At 36.8% G+C, this 17074-nt stretch overlaps 1 protein-coding gene across 1 annotated transcript in view; it reads left to right on the top strand.

Moving 5' to 3' along the window:
• Positions 1–17074, top strand: part of LOC133526805 (limbic system-associated membrane protein-like) — a 107413-nt gene that overhangs the window by 49779 nt on the left and 40560 nt on the right. Inside the window, exons 4-5 of the mRNA XM_061863592.1 lie at positions 29–239; positions 12162–12261. Of these exons, the coding sequence (XP_061719576.1) occupies positions 29–239; positions 12162–12261 (311 nt within the window). The remainder of the gene's footprint in view (positions 1–28; positions 240–12161; positions 12262–17074) is intronic.

Raw genomic sequence — 17074 nt, 5'->3', positions numbered from 1 at the left:
ATGCTTACGACTATCATTCTGTTCCCAGGTATCCTGGATCCGCAAACGAGACCTCCACATCCTCACCGTGGGCGTCCACACTTACAGCAGCGACGCGCGTTTCGCAGCGCTCCATGCAGACGGTTCCGACGAGTGGACACTGCGCGTGTCACCTGCACAGCCGAGAGACTCCGGCGCGTATGAGTGCCAGGTGTCCACTGAGCCTAAGATCAGTCTCTCGTTCCGGCTCACTGTAGTAGGTAAGCTGCCTATCTGATATGACTGTCTAGTCATTGCCACACTGTGTGTACGATGTTGACACGCGCGGCTCAGACGAGTGGAGCTGAAGATCAGTTTGTCTCTCAGACTCACTGCTGTAGCAGCAACAGACACCTTTTTAAGCCGTATGCAATCTCCAAATCCCCACCATACATAGGGTTACAATATATAAAATGGAATATCCAGACAAAAGTCCGAAGATTAGTTTGAAATTTGTGACATTTCCTGAATGATCATTTTTCCAAACCATTTTCCCGCAATCCTGACAAAAACCAACAACCCTGACATGTCAGGAGAAATCCTGACGTAAGGTAACCACAACCGTACAGGACTGCAGCGATAGAAATTCGCAGAGCTACACACTGACGGCTTGAACGAGTGACTCTGTTAAATAATTGTTAGTCAATAATGCAAATAGTTATTTGTGCAAATAAATAAAAACTTCATTATCATCTTGCATCGTGTTGTCCCAGCCTTTTGCCACGGCTCGTGAGAGCCTGGGATCCGCTTGGCAATTAAAAGAATTGGCGTTGTCAGTAGTTTTTATGAAAGCATCACCTGACCTTCTAACCCAGTATGCCTTATTGTGATTAGTCTCGTTCCCTTACGATGTTTTCCCTCACAGAAAAGCTACTGGTAATTATCAGAAGATATATCATACATGCCGAATGCCGAATGAGTTGTGGGGCAAAGTCACTACAGAGTGGGAGCCCGAAAACTCGAATCGGGGATCTGGCAGACCTCACCGGCGATGGCGGGATGAACTGGACTCCTTCTTGAAGGAGTGGCCAGACATAGCACTGGACAGAGATCAGTGGAGAGATTGGGGGGGAGGCCTTTGCCCAGCAGTGGGACACGACAGGCTCCAAATAATAATAATAATAATATCATACATAATACCCGAAAATATCACTGCTATGAGCCTAGATTACAGCTGAGCTACCAGCGCTCTTTCAAGAACATCTTGCAGACATAATATATAGAGACAAAAACTAGTTTAATACAAATTTCAAGCAGATGGAGTTCCAGATAGTTGCTATTATTAAATAGGAGTTGAACCTATAACCTTCGGAAAATATTCCCATAAGGATTCCTTATACAACGTAAGTGCTGCGTAAATATTACATCTTCTGGGTTATCTGTAATGGGGTGTCGAAGAGAAGCATTAAAAATGTACGGATTGTACGTTTTGGCTGTATAAGTAAAAGAGAGTAAGTAGTACGGGAAAATGTTTTTATATTTATTATTCAAATATAGCTAAAATCGAAAATGAAATAATAATAATAATAAAATACTTTATTGTGCACTACAAAGAAACATACATGTTACAAACAAAAAAAAGGACATAAGTAAGTAGGTAACAACAGGCGGACTTATCGCTAAAAAGCGATCTCTTCCAGACAACCTTCAGATAGCGATTCAGTGGCTAGAAATAAAGTTATTGGGCAGTGCAAAACCACATAAGTGTAAAGCCACAATAAAAAATATAAACGTCGAACATTCAATCCTAAATACTTATTTACGAATTAAGAAGATAATGTAAAGCGAATTGTAAAATTTAATGGTGCAATGATGGTGTCCCCGTGCTTCTAATACCATTTAATAATATAAATTATAATAATATATAGTTTGACACAAATTTATTGTTACGTTTTAATGATTCATTTGATAATATTTTGGAATATTTTTGAATTTAAATAGCTGATATTAAATAAATAAATAAATATTATAGGACATTATTACACAAATTGATTAAGTCCCACAGTAAGCTCAATAAGGCTTGTGTTGAGGGTACTTAGACAACGATATATATAATGTATTAATATTTATAAATACTTAAATACATAGAAAACACCCATGATTCAGGAACAAATATCCATGCTCATCACACGAATAAATGCCCTTACCAGGATTTGAACCCGGGACCATCAGCTTCGTAGGCAGGGTCACTACCCACTAGGCCAAACCGGTCGTCCACATTACACACAATGTCATGTCGGTCGTGAGGTCGTGACATTAAATTCCCTCATACACACTGTAAATGATATATTATTCTAAAATTGTCAGGCCCAATTTCTCTACTCCTTTTATATTCGTATCCAAACGATCGATCAAAGAAAGTAACTTGAGTTTCAATTCTCATTAAGAGCCTATTATTGTTTCCAATTTAGAAAGTATTTAAATATCTGAAAGCCAATCCTGTTTTAAGACTTTGTTATGGTTTTATTATTACAAGCTTTTATTTAGTTTCACCTGTCCCGTTGTCTGTCTGTCGGTCTGTAATCAAATCTTGCAAGTTAAATTTGACCCACTTCTCGGTTTCCGATGAAAATGAAAATTTTCATACATATGTAAAGTCGGGTGACAATGCAATGTTATGACACCATCGAGCTGATCTGATAAAGGAGGTGATGATGGAGAACATAGGAACTCCGTGATAAAACAACGCAACCTAATTGTGTTTGGGGTTTTTAGAAGTGTCTCGATGAGTATTAGTTGTCTGTGAAAAGAAAAGTACAGTCCGCTTTAAAAGCTTCTACCAAAAATTAAATTTTTGTCTAAAAATTATTTTGATACTACCTTATAGATCGCTTACGCTGATCAGTGCATACAAATGAGGTGAAAGTCGTTTGTGGGCTTACTAAATTAGTAAGTTAAATGTGTTGCAGAAATTTGTTTATTACAATTGAATTAAATATCTTTGACAGAAATACTTTTGTTATATTGCTTGTCGCATATTATTACTTCGAAGAATTTCTTTTCGCATAATATTATTTGGCAGGAAACCCCACTTAGAAAATTCTGTCAAATGAATATTATGCGAAATGACTAATATGGCAAGTATATTATTAATGCGAAAGTATCATTCGAGTAAAAGTTTTCCTGCGATACGTGTAATGACATAGACATAGACATATACATAATTTATTAGTAAAAAGACATTACAGGTCACAATTTCATACTTTATTTATACACATCTTATATCTATCAATTGAATACTAAACGATCAAATTAAATTAATTAATTATATTACACTATTCTTTATAATCTAGAAATTCTTGAAAACTATAAAAGCTTTGTTTGACGAGCCAATTTTTTTTGAAGGAACTAAGCTTTACCGCTTCTGTGATAGAGACTGGCAGCTTGTTGTATACTACCGGACCAGCAACATACACAGTCTTTCCGGTTTTTTTTAATTTTATAGGAGATTGTTTTTAACAAGTGCGCGTTTCGGGTGACCCGGGCAGCGCCATCGCCTCGCTTGCCGTATAGCGACATGTTCTTCCTAGCAAATACAGCTATTTGAAGAATGAATAGGGATGGTAGTGTTAGGATCCCGAGTGCTTTAAAATGTGGTCTAGCGCTGTCGTCGTATCTAGCGCGGGCTAGTGTGCGCACGGCGCGATTTTGCAGTCGAAACACGCGCTCCCATTCCGCTGCTCGTCCCCAGAACTCCAAACCATATTGAATTGGGACCGTGCGAAGTGCGTGGTGGGGGTAAGTACAGCGATCCCAGCGGTGGTAAAAATTTGAACCAACTGCGGATAGCGTCTTTAACATTTCGTACAATTATATGGCTCGAAATGAAACTTTGATTTACGATTACTTCTGAAATATTCATTTAAATTGTATAGTGTAAGGGACCATTGTAATCTGTATGAAATGCTTAATATAACTAATGTATTTATTTTGATAATTGTTAATAATGTATCCATGTAAATAGCTTTGCAAATGCCACATATTACGTGATCTTTTTCTAGAAGTTAAGAATGGATATAGTAAGTTATCCTTAAAAGATAGACATTTCACATTGCGGACTTTTTTGTAGACGTATGAATGAGAAACAACCCCATCATACATTGTGTTGTTATAGCTCAAACGGATTAGGCAGCGTTTTCGATTAAAGCTCCTAGCCAGCGTGATTTCATCGTTACATCAGCGACAACATCGTTATATTTCAAACAATTTATACAAAACCTTAACAAGTTATATACTTAAGCCTTCCTCAAGAATCACTCTATTGATAAATGAAAGTCGTATGAAAATCCGTTCAGTAGTTTTTAGTTTTGGAGTAGTTTTATAAGATGTAGTGAATTGACGTTTCCCCTAGAATTGCGGACACTAGGTTGCGTGACAGTCGTGCACGCTCCCAATAATCGCTTGTATACTCGCGAAATGTATTTTTGTCAAATTCTATTCTGCCAGATAAAACCCGTCGTTCGTGATATGCGCCCCAATAACCAAAACGATCCTCAATAATAAATAATAAATATTTGGGGACGATCTTACACAGATCGACTTAGCCCCAAACGAAGCAAAGCCTGTACTATGGGAAATAGGCGACGATATATTATGTACATACGTATTTTTTTTTATACTAGGTCGGTGGCAAACAAGCATACGGCCCGCCTGATGGTAAGCAGTATCCGTAGCCTATGTACGCCTGCAACTCCAGAGGAGTTACATGCGCGTTGCCGACCCTAACCCCCGCCCGCCCCTCGTTGAGCTCTGGCAACCTTACTCACCGGCAGGAACACAACACTATGAGTAGGAAATAGATAAATACATACGTATATACATAGAAAACACCCATGACTCAGGAACAAAAACCTTTAACAAATAAATGCCCTTACCGGGATTCGAACCCGGCTCCATCGGCTTCACAGGCAGGATCACTACTCAGTAACAAAGGTCATAACAAAACCAGATCAAAATCATAACAAATAGGGAATATTACGCGAAACTCCGCGTAGAGGGCGCCACTACCATAATCCATCACAATCTGAGGGTCTACCGCGAAACAAGAAAATCGAAATTTCGTTATCTAACCTCTCTATCACTCTTGCATCATCATTCGCTTGCCCTTATCCCATTCATTTGGGGTCGGCGCAGCATGTCTTTTTCTTCCATATCTTTCTGTCACCCGTCATCTCATCATTCACTCGCGTTCGTTTCATGTCATCTCTCACACAATCCATCCACCTTTTTCTAGGTTTTCCTCTCCCGTTCCATCCCTCCACATTCATTCGTAATACCTTTCTCGTCACATGACTTTCATCCCTCCGCATCACATGCCCATACCACGCTAGGCGATTCGCTCTTACTTTATCTATTATGGGTGCAACTTTCAGGCTTCCTCTTATATACTCATTCCTTATCCTATCCATTCTTGTCACACCACACATCCATCTTAACATTCTCATTTCCGCTACGTGCAATCTCTTTTCATCCGTCACTTTTAGGGCCCAACACTCTGATCCATACATGACGACAGGTCTTATGATGGCTTTATAAATTTTACCCTTCAGTCGGAGGGGCATCCGGGCGTCACAAATTGTTCCCGTGACCTGTCGCCATTTCATCCAACCTGTGCTAATCCGGTTTTTCACGTCACGGTCAATATTGCCATCGCACTGCACGAGCGAACCGAGGTACTTGAAGTCTGAGCAGACCGGCAATGTAACGCCATCGAGTTCTATGGCAGCGAAACCGGAGAGACCGCCGAAATCGCAGAACATATGTTCAGTTTTAGATCTGCTGATCTTCAGGCCAACATTCTCCAGTTTCCGCCGCCATTCCTCAAGTCTGCTCTGTACCTCGAGTCCGTCTTCACCCACAAGCACAATGTCATCAGCGAAAAGCATACACCAGGGTGCCTCCTCCTGTATATCCGACGACAGAGCATCCATAATAAGCAGAAAGAGGTAGGGACTCAGAGCCGATCCCTGATGCAAGCCTACCGTGACACTGAATCTGTCGGTGGTGCCGGCAGTTGACCGGACGCGTGTACAACAACGGTTGTACATCGACCGAATTAGCTCCACATACTTCCCAGGCACGCATTTCTCTTTCAGAGCCCACCACAAAACCTCTCGGGGTACTCTGTCGTATGCCTTTTCGAGGTCCACAAACACCATATGCAGGTTCCTTTTTGCACGTCTATATCTTTCGCACAGTTGGCGAAGTGCAAAAATGGCGTCTGTTGTACCTCTTCCTGGCATAAAGCCGAATTGGTTTTGTGTTATATCACTCTCGTCTCTCAGGCGTCTCTCTATCACTTTTTCCCATATTTTCATGCTATGTGACATGAGCTTTATTCCTCTATAGTTGTTGCATTCCTGTACATCCCCTTTGTTTTTAAATATGGGCACCAGCATGCTGTCGCACCATTCGTCGGGAATGGTTTCTTCATGCAACAACTTATTGAAGAACAAAGTCAGCCACTTACATCCATCCTCACGCAATAACTTCCATACTTCTCCTGGTATATCATCTGGTCCTACGGATTTTCCATTTTTCATACTTCTCACAGCCACTCTTACTTCATCCATGCATATTTCTCTCACTACACCCATATTTATCAGTTTGTGATTCAGTACCCTGCTCCAATCATTCTCTTCATTCATTAACCTTTCAAAGTAGCCTTTCCAACGTTCTCTTATGACTTCATCTTTTGTTAGCACCTTTCCTGCATCATCTTTCACACACTCTATCACTCTTGCATATTCGAGCGATTAAGAGGCAGATAACAAAATTTCGATTTTCGCGATTCCCGGTAGGCCATTTGTAAAAAAACCGCCTTGATGCATCAGTGTCATATATTATTATCTGTAAAATCTTGTCAAAAAACAGCACGGTATGTATAAGTTACTTACGGTATTTTAGTTTTAATTTAGTTTGCTATTTAGTTTTTTTTACCTCCTAATTATTTAATTTAAGTTTCATTTCTCCACTACCTAAAGATTGTCTAGAAGAGATCGCTCTGTAGCGATAAGGCCGCCTGTTGTTTACCTCTATCTTCATGTATTTTATGTGTTTCCATGTACATTTTTTCAGAGGTTGTGCAATAAAGAGGATTTGTTACTCTATGGTCTATGAAAGGTGCTAGTGCTGCACTCTGGCGGCAGAACATTGCAGTATTACTCCCTATTGGTAAATTAAAATCGACATCCAGGACAGCACTTATTGGTGTGTGAGATGCCTAATGATGAATAAAGCCCACTTGCACCATTCCACTAACCCGGGGTTAATCGGTTAAACCTGGAGTTACCATGGTTACCAGACACTGGCTACAATTTGACACTGGCTTAACGGTTTAACCAGTTAATCCCGGGTTAGTGGGATGGTTCAAGTGGACCTAAAGTGGAAATAAAAATGAGATTAATTTGCCTTCTGCCTTCCAAAACAAAATGCAAAATAAAACATTAATAGCCCTCGGAAAGCAATAAGGTCGCAGTTGGAATTCCTGGCCCAAATGTTTCATCCAAATTATTCTGCTGGACCGAATTTTACACGACATTTTATTAGTTAAATGTTAGATTTATTAGCAAAGAGCTAGTACTGCTTTTAATTCATTTATTTTATTTAAAAAAATTATGTAAATAATAATAAAACACAATTTCTTATTGCGATATACAAATGTTCAAATTCGAATCTAATTTTAACTGACATGAACATTTACGGCCCGATTCGAAAAATGAGATACGATAACGATAAGTTCTGGTTTAGATAATTTCTCATTTAGATATCGTTTGTATGTCGTATAATTGACAGAAGCAGCTCGATTGGGGCAACCAATGTGAATTTGACGTTGGAAATATCGTAGATAGATCTTATTGGGATCACAGCGGAATCGAAATAAACGTCAATTTTGATGTTGAACATGTCTTAATCGTTCTTCGAATCGGGCCGTAATTTTACATGTTTTAGAAAGCGTAGCATGCCAATCCGAGTTTTAGTTATTCGATCTGTTTCCGATATAATACTGATCTGTCAGTACTATATCGGTCAGTCAGCCAGTGTCAGAAATTAACGTTTTTGGTTGAAAATGTCACTTCTGACACAGAAAGATCAGTATCATATCGCAAACATATCGAATAACTAAAACTCGAATTCTGCAGGTCTCGATTTTTATGTCGCGCGAGTGATTAGAATTGAATATGAAATGGGTGCTTTAAATAAAATTAAATTGGGTGATATAAACGGCCTGATTTAAATTTTAAGATGCATCAAATATTAGGTCTAGATACAATATGGATCGGGTAGGTCAGTGTCAAAAGTGACGTTTTTGTTTAAAGAAACGTCACTTATGACACTGTTCCTATCCATATCGTATCTAGACCTAATATTTGACGTATCTTGTAGTTCGAATCGGGCTAAAATAGGCGATATACAATGTAATTTTCATTATTTATTAATGAAATATTAAAACATGGAATATCTATTATGTGTAACAAGTAATAATAAATCAATGTTTTAATGAAGTGCCGTGTTAAAACTCCTCTATCACCTTTATTGTAATATTTAATTAAATAAACAAAGTATAATTTTACATTGTCAGGTATGTTAATGCTGTGAATTAATCAAGCTTATATTTAAGGGCAGGTTTATAGTTACACAACCAATATCGATGTTAACATCAGATTTAAATGACCTCAATTTATTTAAAATAATCAATATATACCTCAGGTATTTATTGTACAACAATGTAAAAATGGCTGACATAATGGTATTTACGAATATTATGACATTGGCATAATATTTTTATGACACTGAAAACGTAATGTGGTGGGTCACAAATTAGTTTATTCCATTGTATATTAAGGTAAACGAATTCTTGAATGTTGTTTATTTATTTTTTGTAAAGCATATTTTATTTACAATAACATTATACATATATCTAGCTTAAATCTAAAATAGGCCCTTGAGGCATTGTACCAAGGATGCTGGTGTCATTTTCTCTTTGTATCGCAATACTGAAACTTTGTGCGAGGAAGCCGCCAGCTCTACGGTCACCAGTTACGTCAACCAGACGTTACGCGTTTTCTGCAAAAAAACTTGTGTGCGCTGGCATCTGGGACCCCACGGACTTAAAATTTCAACGCCAAATAAATTGTAGATAATGATACTTAATTACCTCGGCTCTTATATTGATTACGTTTCAAATTTGCATTTAATTATTTATTTAATCTTTATTGCACATAAGAAAATATACGGTACAAAAGGCATTCTCTACCAGTCAACCTTTAGGCCAAGCAGATAAGTTGTAGGCGGTGCAAAAACATTTGGTATAGATGATACAATTAGGTACCTGTACGAACACAATACAACCACAAGAAATACACAAATATAAACATACATATATGAGAAGTGCCGTGTAGCGATAGGCTTGTATAGCCATAAGGGGAAATGCATTGGCCGTCTCAACCGGTCTTGATACAGCGTTGCAACAATCATCCATCAGGGATGCAGTAGCCATTGATGATGACCAGAGCCCGTACATTTCATGCCGTTGACAGAAAAATGACGTCACGCTACATAGAGTATGATTCCAATTAGTATTTTCGTAATAATTAATAATTTGTTAACCTCTTTGGTTAGCTGATACATATACTTGACAATCAGTAAAGAAACGTCTAACTGACTTTCATCTTATTAGAACTCGACGAATTAATACATTATTGATGTATTAAATAATACATATTTTTGTATTTTAACAGCGTATTTCACGTAAAAAGTATTTATTTTTCTACGCGTCAAAGTAATTTATCTAAATTTGTAGTGTTGTAAAAAAACTGCCTGTATGTTAAATTACGTCATTTTTGCGTCAAAGGCATGAAAAGTACGGGCCATGATGATGACATACACACTTATGAAATCAGATAAACTTACAAAACAGAAACACTAGCATTTTCAGTACTGATCTGTGAGAACACATACATAAACATGCGACAAATTTATGTATTAATATAACGTTCAACTATAAAAAGATCCCATTTCGATAAACGAAAGAAAAACAATAGATTTTATAGGCAATTTTACGATTCCACTAAGTTACGGTCATGTTCATATCATGGTCGTAAAAGTGAAAGAACTTGTATCATACAATCGATATCTGATAACCAACGGTTTGTTATCACTATTGTTTCGAAGTTATTGCCTTTAGTTTGCTACCCCTGATACGCGTAGCTTGCTACGCAAACCGCTACGAGAGTTACGAGCGTGTAGAAGCTCTACGCTGCTTTGCTACGAAGCTTGTACAATAGAATATTAATATGCTCTTACTCGTTAAGTTACAGTCTATTAAATCTAAGTATGAACAAGCGTTTTATTACCTGAATTATTCAATAACGTTTTTTAAAAGGTTTCGTGAATACTTTTAATAGAGTTTCTATTACAGTTTAACCTTTTGAACGTTAATAACACCTAAACTCGTCGTTACTAGTCATGATAGCGTCAAGGACTATAGGATAGGATTACAAGGTTACCTAAATTATTAAATTACGTTTTTTAAAAGGTTTCGAGAATACGTTTAATAGTTTCTATTACAGTTTAACCTTTTGAACGCCAAGAACACCTAAAATCGTCGTTACTAGTCGTGACCACAGCGCCAACGACTATAGGTGTTATGGCGGACGCTGTCAAAGTAACCTTCACACTTTCAAGTAAGGTTTACATTAACTCGCTTGCGCACGGGACCTTGGCATTTGAGCGATATTTGTGGTTATGACATAAAGCGGTCAAAAGGTTAAAATTTCCTAAAACTCCAAATACAGACATTGGTGAAGAAAATTGAGTGAATGGTTTAGAACTAGGATGCTTGGGAGCATTGTTGTTGCGAGTTATTTCTTTGATTATACATTCATTCTATATAAATATTTATTACCTATACTTATTGATTTAGAGCATTTAACCAACTGGAGTCTCCTTTAAGAGCTTACCCCTCCGTCGAAAAGCTCGACCAATGGTCATATACATTGTATGGACTAACATTTATCTGCTATGGCTATTTGTACGTTACGTAAGCTTATTGAAATTAAGATTAAACTTCAAATAATATAAGGTTGTTAACTGTATTCAATATAAATTATTTGACGTCATGCTTGAAATAAAGGACCTGAACACTATTTTTAGACACAATGTCTATTTTATAAATCGTATAGAACTGTAAAGATTAGGTAACTTGTCTGTGACGTCATTTGGCTAGAATTTCATATAACGATGCTATAATCTTAGAATAATTTTTAAAAGTGGAAATATTACTGCGTTGCGTAAGACTAGTTACAGTGGAGGTTTAAAAAATGCAACGCTCTTACTATATTTCTATATCGCTAGGGTCCCATATGGTGGAAATATTCGCTGGCTATGGATGAGGTCTTGGTGGCTCAGTTGGCAGAGCGCTGGAGTATAGACCCAGAGGCCGTGAGTTCACGTCTCATCCAAGGCAGTAATTTTTCCACTTTTAAAATGTATTCTAAGCTTAACTTTTGTGTTATTTCGACTCTGAATCACGAGGACTTTTTATTGAAAGAAAGAAAAAAATGTCAGCAGTTTTTCATACACATTTTGGATGTTAGTTTTGTGACTGTCCATATATTATGATGTATGCGAAAATGCGTCACAGAACTATTTTTGGGAAAGAAAAAAATTATCTTTGAATCGATAGTCTTCGTGTATTAGTAAGGTTGGGGTGGGGTCATTATTTCGTCAAAATTATATTTTTCTTCGGGGCACTTAAAAAAACCGGCCAAGTGCGAGTCGGAAATTCCGTACCATTACGCAAAAAACGTTACGTTACATTACGTATTTTGTTGTTACAGCGGCAACAGAAATACATCATATGTAAAAAATTCAACTGTCAGTCTGGTGACAGATAGACAGACGGACAGTGGTTTTTGTGATATGGTCTCGTTTTTATCCTTTGGGTACGGAACCCTAAAAGCCAATGTAATTTTTGCTTCAGAAATGTTAATTACATTTAAGGGGTCGCTATCGCCCTTTACAAATTTAGACCATCCATACTATATGATTTTTTTTCTATTTTTTATACTACGTTGTTCTACTACTACACTATGTTCTGAAAATCCTCATATATGTAAATTTAAATATTTGTATTGTTGCAGTATCAAAAGCGGAGATTCTGTCCGGGCCCGAGCTGTTTGTGCGCGCGGGCTCCGATATCAACCTCACCTGCGTCGCTAAATACGCTCCTGATCCTCCCAGGTAAATTCATTTATTACACTAACCTTTAACATATGTCATGGATTTTTTTTTTTTTTTTTTTTTTTTCTTCTGCCAAACCACAGAGTGGTTTGTTGGCAGACGAAGCTCCTATAATATGCAAGCATGTAGTCTATATGTTACTTATATTTTTATCTATTTAACCTCTTACCGCATAGGACAGTCTGATGGTCATAAAGCTCTTTATGCAAAGACTCCGGCTGGAGCAAATAGGTATGGAAACTTATCAAAAGACGATTCCAAATTATAACAGGGATGTTTACTGGTCATTACGGGGTCAAAGCAGTTTGGGCCAAGTTTGGGCCAAGGGACACTGACAACACCCATTGTCAAATGGCGAAGAGGAAGAGAGAGTAAAACACCTAATGTGTGAATGTCACGCCTTCGCCAGACAAACAATGAAGGACTTTGGAGCAGGCTATCTGGAACCAAAGGAATAAATAAATAAATAAATAAATAAATATTATAGGACATTGTTTCACAAATTGACTAAGTCCCACAGTAAGCTCAATAAGGCTTGTGTTGAAGGTACTTAGACAACGATATATATAATATATAAATATTAATAAATACTTAAATACATAGAAAACACCCATGACTCGGGAACAAATATCCAAAATAAAAAATAGGAATTCAAAATGCTATCCATGAGCTCAATCATCCGGCTTATGAAAGATGGTTGGAAAAGCTCTTGAGTAGTTGAACGGATCTTTCCTAAGAGGGTATTTACACAAAAGAACAGGGAGGGAGGGAGGTAATTTTAGTATCTTTATATTGCATGGCACTCATGTACATATAGATCTACTGAAGTCTATTTTATTGAAATCCGCTTAATAGTTTAGGAGCCAGAAGAAAAAATATGATTTCATATTTGGAATCCTCTCAAGGCGGTTGGTTTAATTTTACTTTGATAAAACAAGTGTAAACAGGTTGAGAAGGGTAAGAGGAATCTATCGATACGTCAGTTAAAAAAATCCATCCAGTATCCTTAGCTGCAGTGTGAACTGATTCATTAGTTAAACCCATAACCCTACTTTCTGGTTAAGTCGCAGTCGAGTAAAATGTTAATATTAGGGTGGATCACGTAGAAGTGTATCATCAAGGGCCCTCGAAAAATAGATATGATAAGATAACCTTTAACTCATTCACTGCCAGCAACCCGCTAGGTGGGTTCTCTGTAGGCGGTTTTCGCTACATGAAGGTTCTCCATGATATCGGCTACGCTGGTAGCGCATAACTCGTGCTGGCACTGGATGAGTTAAAAAAAGTATGAACTACACAAAAAATCAGTATAAAACATCATAATTGTATAGATCGTGTTATTCGCGAAGACACATGCCTTGACTCGTATAGTCATGTTATTAAGGGTTATATTTGATAAATCTGTGCGTCATCGTAGATGACACGAACTAGACGGTTTTTATCAACAGTTTTCACTTTACCAAATGATGCTTTGTGTCGTTCCAATATGAAGTCCAATTCAAACTAACATTTTAACATTAAAATGATATCTAAATGATGTCGTTTAGTTATGTTGCTTCCGGGACATCATGATAGTATTGATAGTATTTTATACGGTTTTCCCTGTCACACAATGTTGTATAACATTTTATAAGAGCCTTTGTGGGAGCACCATTAAATTATCATTCGTGCGTCCATTTTATTCGAACTCGTACACGATGATATCATTTTGATGTCAGTGTACGTTCGAATTGGCCTCATTAACTAAATTGCTTTAACATTAAAAATGTATCACGAGAATCAAGTAATCGTGTGGCTCGTGTATCAATAAAATTGTAACCATTACTCAACCGTTCAATAAAAAAAAAGCGGCCAAGTGCGAGTCGGACTCGCCCATGAAGGGTTCCGAACCATTTATGACGTATTAAAAAAACTACTCACTAGATCTGGTTTAAACCAATTTTCGGTGGAAGTTTGCATGGTAATGTATATCATATATTTTTTTTAGATTTTTCATTCAGTTATTTTAGAAGTTACAGGGGGGGGGACACACTTTTTTTCACTTTGGAAGTGTCTCTCGCGCAAACTATTCAGTTTAGAAAAAATGATATTAGAAACCTAAATATCATTTTTGAAGACCTATCCCTAGATACCCCACACGTATGGGTTTGATGAACAAAAAAAATATTTTTTTAATTTTATAACGTATTAAAAAAAAACTACTTACTAGATCTCGTTCAAACCAATTTTCGGTGGAAGTTTGCATGGCAATGTATATCATATATTTTTTTTAGATTGTTCATTTGGTTATTTTAGAAGTTACGGGGGGGGGGGGGGGGCACACATTTTTCCACTTTGGAAGAGTCTCTCGCGCAAACTATTCAGTTTAGAAAAAAATGATATTAGAAACCTCAATATCATTTTTAAAGACCTATCCATAGATACCCCATACGTATGGGTTTTATGAAAAAAGATTTTTTGAGTTTCAGTTCTAAGTATGGGGAACCCCCAATTTTTTTTGATTTTTTTCTATTTTTGTGTAAACATCTTAATGCGGTTCATAGAATACATCTACTTACCAAGTTTGAACAGTATACCTCTTATAGTTTCGGAAAAAAGTGGCTGTGACATAATCGGACAGACAGACGGACATGACGAATCTATAAGGGTTCCGTTTTTTGCTATTTGGCTACGGAACCCTAAAAACGTCCAAGTCCAAGTCGGACTCGCACATCGAAGGTTCTGTAGGATTTGGTAATACTACTTGAGTTGATAAACTATAAAAATACCGAATAAAATAACATAGGAAGCTAACTGCGCGGCTAGCACATAATTACACGTGGGATAGCTCGCGCCGCAAAAGACAGCCGTAGCCGTCACAATTTTCTATCTCGATCTATCAATTTCTCGATTTTAGTACCATGAATTCGTAAATTGAAAAACGAGAGAGGCATCCCGTGCGCGACATAGGCAGTGTGGCCATCTATCAATAGATCAAACTATCCCGTACCGTAAAGCGTAGATAGGGAATGCAATAACCGGGCGTTTTTCATTACCGGTAATTTACCGACGCGAGGTCCCACTAACCGGTTAACCGGTAAATTACCGGTTATACGTTTATGAAATAAAAAACATTGATTTTGCTTTATTATTGATTGTGTCCTTATTTTCGTCAGTAACCTTTAAAAGTAATCAACAGCACGTTATAGAAACATCGACAAAACAAAATAATGAAAATAAACTATAAACATTAAACAAGATATATTTACTAATCATATTAAATAAAAAATCAAACATGTATCATTTCAAAGCGAAATGAACTTGTACATTAAATAAGCAATTTCAAACTTTTTTAATTCTTTAAAAACCGCAGTAATCAAGGGTAACAAAAATTATAACTAAAGAGTGACAGTCGTCATTTAAATGTCGTACAAGTTTGCATTTACTCATCTATCAATATAATATTGTTATTAAAGTAACTAAAACCGTAATCAACATTCATTAAAATCTAGTAAATATAAGAAAAAAAAATTAACAGCAAGATTAGTTTCATATCATTTTAACACTAGTTACTTTAAAATTGCACTTTAAGAGGCCGTTATCGATTTTAGTCGCAAAAATGTCAAATTGATAGATTAAGCGCATGAAATTGTACACCTTTTGTTAACTATTAAAAATAACAAGTACTGGTCTCTTTTAGCACGTCTTGTTATCTTTCATTATAATAAATATTTTTTTTTAAAACAGACTCACTTAATTAGTAATGTTTTTTTTCCTGATGGACGTTTAGGTAAACGCGCGAAAAGCAGTGATTTTGTCGATCGTATTTGTAAATTTCGTTAAGTTTGGACTGCTAAAAATGGTAATTTTGTATTACACATATCCTGTACTTCAACTTTAATAAACTACATTTTTGTTACTATAAATTTGAAGTAGTGTAAATGAAAGTTAGACGAAATCAATTTTCTCCAGAAATTACTTCAAAACAAGTGACAATTTCTCTGAAAATTTACTTAATTTCAACGTAATTTTGATACTTAAACAATCTACAACATTTGCTGAAACTGTTCTTATACATCATTTTGTATAATTGACTACCATAATTTATATCAATTTTTAAAAACTATCCCTTCTCGTCACCTATTACCGGGGACGCACGCTTGCGACCTCAATATTAAAAGGCAAGATGAAAAAACGTGCTAATAGAAACCAATACTTGTTATTTAGATATTACGTAACAAAAGGTGTACAATTCCAACGACTAAATCTATCAATTTAAAATTTTTGCTCTAAAATCGTTACCGGGCTCTTAAGATAGGAGTTGGAATCAGGAACATGTCATCATCAGATCATTCTGTTAATTATATATAAAATAATTGCGTTTGTTAAATATCTAGGCGATTAATTAGAACGTTGCTTAGACATTCGTGAACGATATCTTGAACACAAGTAACCAGCGGTAGAAAATGTTCTTTCGCATTCCACACTTGTCGGACACTACACACTAAAACAAAGGACACTGAACATAGTAAGGCGGGTCGGGTAAGGGTGGCGAGAAGGGAAAGGGCGAGGGATTAGCGACCACTCATTTGTCACAAAACATTGCTTCCTAGTTCCTACTCCGACGAGATCATAAGATGCAGAAAAGTAAGTATTTTAAGTGTCTCTTCGTAATCGTAAACCGTAGTAATTGTTTTTTTTTGTAAGTACGAAGACAGGTGGGCTAATTCTACAGGTTATTACATTTTTATTTGCCTATACAACGTTCGGTAAATTCCCGGTTACGGCTGGAAATTACCGGTATTTTACCGACTGTAATATTGGTCAAATTACC

Source organism: Cydia pomonella, chromosome 17, assembly GCF_033807575.1.
Source record: "Cydia pomonella isolate Wapato2018A chromosome 17, ilCydPomo1, whole genome shotgun sequence".
Classification (NCBI taxonomy): Eukaryota; Metazoa; Arthropoda; class Insecta; order Lepidoptera; family Tortricidae; genus Cydia; species Cydia pomonella.
This window is presented reverse-complemented; position numbering and strand designations above follow the sequence as displayed.